At 41.5% G+C, this 5,000-nt stretch overlaps 1 protein-coding gene across 1 annotated transcript in view; it reads right to left on the bottom strand.

Moving 5' to 3' along the window:
* Positions 1 to 3,307, bottom strand: part of LOC143285287 (ribitol-5-phosphate xylosyltransferase 1-like) — a 331,653-nt gene extending 328,346 nt beyond the window's left edge. Inside the window, exons 1-2 of the mRNA XM_076592548.1 lie at positions 3,278 to 3,307; positions 2,389 to 2,495 (exon numbers count right to left, since the gene is read on the bottom strand). Of these exons, the coding sequence (XP_076448663.1) occupies positions 2,389 to 2,495; positions 3,278 to 3,307 (137 nt within the window). The remainder of the gene's footprint in view (positions 1 to 2,388; positions 2,496 to 3,277) is intronic.
* Between the last annotated feature and the right edge of the window lie 1,693 nt (positions 3,308 to 5,000).

Genomic DNA, 5,000 nt, shown 5'->3' with positions numbered 1-5,000 from the left:
CAGGATCAAGAATTATGAGGACTGTCCAACCAAGCTAACTAACTAAATAAATAAAAGACCAAATAAGTAAATAAATAATTAAATAAATAAATGTATGAATAAATCAATGAATAGATAAATAACATCAACAGCGTTAAACACAAAACTTTGTCACATATGAATAAAAGTTCTGCAAAACAACACATCAGTAACATTATCTGAACCATTGAACTCCTCAAGTGCCAGTGACTTCAATCAATAATAATCGTAATGATGATGACGATGATGAAGGTGATGATGATAAGAATAAAATTAATGAAAATAACAACAACAGTGATGATGATGATGATGATGATGATAATCATCATCATCATCATCTATGAGTCTGGCTGCTCTTCTAGGTGTGGTGTCGTGCCGTTGTTTTCGTGGGCTTTAAGTCCTACCACGCACAGCGTTTATTTAAGGACAAGAAATTAAGATCCCGTATTTATTGAAGTATGTGGATCGTGGGACCGAGAAAATTTATACTGAACACACTCTGTCTTCAGCGCACAGTTAAACTTAAGGCAACAAGAGACCTGTTTTTTATAATTCAAGTGAATGCAAAAGGAAGGAAGGATAAAAGAAGAAAAAAAGACGACTGCATTATAACGCGTCCAGAGAATGCAGACTGTAAAGAAGTATTCCAGAATATCACTCTTGATAGCCAGGGTTTGGATTCCCGCAACCAATTCATTTATTCTGCACCCAGAGCAGGAAAATGTCAGGGAAGTGAAAGACAGAAAGAAAAGAAGAAAAAAAAAAGAACGGAAGAAGAAAAAATGAAATAAAGTAAGTTTCAGTTTCAGATTCTCAAGGAGGCATCACTGCGTTCGGACAAACCTATTATACGCTACACCACATCTGCTAGGAAGCTGACCGACCAGCAGTATAACCCAACGCACTAAGTCAGGCCTTGAGCGCATGCACATACATCTGTGTACCAATCAGAGTGGATTTCTTTTACAGAATTTTCCCGGAGGGTAACACTTGTTGCCGTGGGTTCTTTTTCAGTGCACCAAGGGCGTGCTGCACACGGGACCTCTGTTTATCCACTCATCCGAATGACCAGACGCTCAGTTTGACTTTCCAGTCAAACTTGGGAGAAAGGGCGAGAGTGGGATTCGAACCCAGACCCTCACAGACTCTCTTCATTGGCAGATGAGCGTCTTAACCAAGAAAAAAAAAGAAAGAAAGAAATGGAGGGGATGCAAACGGAAAGAAACGGGGGGAGGGGGCTGCAAATGGACATTTATCTGGTGAATGCTAGCACGTAGTTTGAAAAAAAAAAACAAAAAAAAAACAGAAACTCTATCCTTTTCTCTTTTTTTTTTTTAAATTATTTTATTTTTTAAGGGAATGAGTGTCCCCTTACATAAGCACGTGCACTTAGCAATGAAAGCGTGCAGAACAGCACTGATACCAGGAACTCAGCAAGCAGAATAACACCTCTCTATATCCTCTACCCACGTACGTAGCGGCGAAGTTGTAACATCAACCACCATTGATCGGCGCTGACGTCAATGAGCGTTATCGCCTCACTTTCAACACATCACCACTCCTTGCCTGACTCCCGTCGTCGGGAAAACGGCACGAACTCACGTGCCCTACCAACAGAGATCTCAGCGACAAGCTTCCTTCCTCGGCCTGATGGTGACAATAGTGACAAGGGGTGAACATGGCAGTGATGGTGATACAACAGCCCATGCGTGTCATCGTTAAACAGTTCCCCCAACCCTCCCTCCCACACACACACCACCCTGCTCTCCTTTCATGCAAGTGACTTGGAAGAAGTCAGGCAGCGTGGTGAGGAGAAAGGGTTGGGTATGAAGGGAATTACACGGTAATGCTAAGGGGAAAAGAAACAAAAATGGTTGCAGACTGTGAAGAATTTCAAAATTTCAATACTGATAACTAGTTTGGATTCTCCAACTAAGTCATTTGTTTTGCACAAAAAATCTGGAAATGTACAGGAAGTAAATGAATTCAACAGAGAAAGAAGAAAAGAAAGAACAAATACACATAGAAAGAAAGAAAAATGAAAAAAAAAAAAAAGGATAGAAGAAAAAGAGAGGAAGAAAGAATGAAATTAATAGGAGTGGGTGCAAACGGAATATGTTTTTCACAGAAGGGGTTTTTTTGTTTAGTTTTGCTTTGCTCTGTTTTCATTTGTTTTCTTACTATTGATTACCGGTTCAGTTTTCCCTTACATAAGCACATGTACACCACAATAAAAACTTGCGGAACAACACTGATACCAGGAACTCAGCAAGCAGAATAATACCTTTCTACCCACGTACACAGTGGTGAAGTTGTAACATCAACTACCATTGATCGGGGTTGACGTCAATGAATGTATTATCGCCTCACTTTCGACACAGCATCACCACTTCTTGCCTGACTCCGTCTTCGAGGAAACGGCACGAACTCACGTGCCATACCAGCAGAGATCCCAGGGACATGCTTCCGTCCTCGTCCTGATAGTGACAATAGTGACAAGGGGTGAACACGGCAGTGATGGTGATTCAAAAGCCCATGCGTGTTATTGTTAAACAGTTCCCCCAACCCTCCCTCCCACACACATCACCCTGCTCTCCTTTCGTGCCAGTGACTTGGAAGAAGTCAGGCAGCATGGTGAGGAGACAGGGTTCGGTATGAAGGGAATTACATGGTAATGCTAGAGGAGAAAGAAACAAAAATGGTTGCAGACTGTGGAGAATTTGAAAATTTCAATACTGACAACTAATTTGGAATCTCCAACTAAAGCGTTTGTTTTGCACACAAAAAACTGGAAATGTACAGGCAGGAAGTAAATGAATTCAACAGAGAAAGAAGAGAAGAAAGAACAAATACACAAAGAAAGAAAAGTGAAAAAAAAGGATAGAAGAAAAAGAAAGAGAGGAAGAAAGAATGAAATGGAAAGGAGTGGGTGCAAACAGAAAATGTATTTCACAAAAGAGTTTTTTTTGTTTAGTTTTGCTTTGTTCTGTTTTCATTTGTTTTCTTACTATTGATTACTGGTTCAGTTTTCCCTTATATAAGCACGTGCACATTGCAATAAAAGCTTGCACAACAACACTGACACCAGGAACTCGGCAAGCAGAATAATACCTTTCTACCCATGTACGCAGTGGCGAAGTTGTAACATCAACTACCATCGATCGGGGTTGACGTCAATGAATGTATTATCGCCTCACTTTCGACACAACATCACCACTCCTTGCCCGACTCCGTCTTCGAGGAAACGGCACGAACTCACGTGCCATACCAGCAGAGATCCCAGCGACATGCTTCCGTCCTCGTCCTGATAGTGACAATAGTGACAAGGGGTGAACACGGCAGTGATGGTGATACAACAGCCCGTGCGTGTTATCACTAAAAAGTTTCCCCCAACCCATCCCTCCACTCCCACACACACCACCCCGCTCTCCTTTCGTGCCAGTGACTTGGAAGAAGTCAGGCAGCATGGTAATGACACAGGGTTGGGTATAAAGGGAATTACACAGTAACGCTGAGGGAGAAAGAAAAAAAAAAGAAAGATGGTTGCAGACTGTGAAGAATTTCAAAATTTCAGTATTGATTTGACAACTTGTTTGGATTCTCCATCGTAAGTGTTTGTTTTGCACAAAAATAACTGGAACTGTACAGGAAGTCAATGCATTAAACAGAGAAAGCAGGGAAGAAAGAAACAAATACACAAAGAAAGAAAGAAAAGTGAAAAAAAAGGATAGAAGAAAAAGAAAGAGAGGAAGAAAGAATGAAATGGAAAGGAGTGGGTGCAAACAGAAATTGTATTTCATGAAAGAGTTTTTTGTTTAGTTTTGCTTTGTTCTGTTTTCATTTGTTTTCTTACTATTGATTACTGGTTCGGTTTTCCCTTATATAAGCACCTGTACATTGCGATAAAAGCTTGCAGAACAACACTGATACCAGGAACTCAGCAAGCAAAATAATATTTCTCTACCCACGTACGTAGCGGCACAGCTGTAACATCAACTACTATTGATCGGCCCTGACGTCAATGAACGTTATCGCCTCACTTTCGACACAACATCACCATCACCACTCCTTGCCTGACTCCGTCGTTGGGGAAACGATATGAACTCAAATGCCATACCAGCAGAGATCCCAGCGACATGCTTCCTTCCTCGCCCTGATAGTGACAATAATGACAAGGGGTGAACATGGCAGTGACGGTGATCAGTTCCCCCAACCCTCCCTCCCTACCACACCACCCCGCTCTCCTTTCGTGCCAGTGACTCGGAAGAAGTCAGGCAGCATGATGAGAAGACAGGGTTGGGTTTGAAGGGAATTACACAGTAACTCTGGGGGAGAAAGAAAAAAAACATGCTGGTTACAGACTGTGAAGAATTTCAATGTTGAAAACTAGTTTGGATTCTCCAACTGTTGTTTTGCACAAAAAAACTGAAAATGTACAGGAAGTGAACAGAAAAAGAAGGGAAGAAAAAAAACAACAACAAATACACAAAGGAAAAATGAAAAAAGAATAGAAGAAAAAGTAAGAGGATGAAATAAAAAGCAGTGGGTGCAAACAGAAAATGAATCTCGCGAAAGGATTTTTTGTTTTGTTTTGCTTTGTTTTGTTTTCATTTGTTTTCTTATTATTGATTACTGGTTCAGTTTTCCCTTACATAAGCACGAGTGCTTTGCAATAAAAGCTTGCGGGAACAACTCAGCAAGCAGAATAATTCCTCTCTACCCACGTAGTGCAGTAGTCGTAACATCAACTACCATTGATCGGCGCTGACGTCAATGAACGTTATCGCCTCACTTTCGACACAACATCACCATCACCACTCCTTGCCTGACTCCCGTCGTCGGGGAAACGGCATGAACTCACGTGCCATACCGGCAGATATCCCAGCGACAAGCGTCCCTCCTCGCCGTGATAGTGACAAAAGTAACAAGGGGGGATGTGGCAAGGATAGTGATACAGACTGTACGTGTTTTCGTTAAAAAGT

The sequence above is a fragment of the Babylonia areolata genome, chromosome 8, assembly GCF_041734735.1.
Source record: "Babylonia areolata isolate BAREFJ2019XMU chromosome 8, ASM4173473v1, whole genome shotgun sequence".
In the NCBI taxonomy this organism is placed as follows: Eukaryota; Metazoa; Mollusca; class Gastropoda; order Neogastropoda; family Buccinidae; genus Babylonia; species Babylonia areolata.
This window is presented reverse-complemented; position numbering and strand designations above follow the sequence as displayed.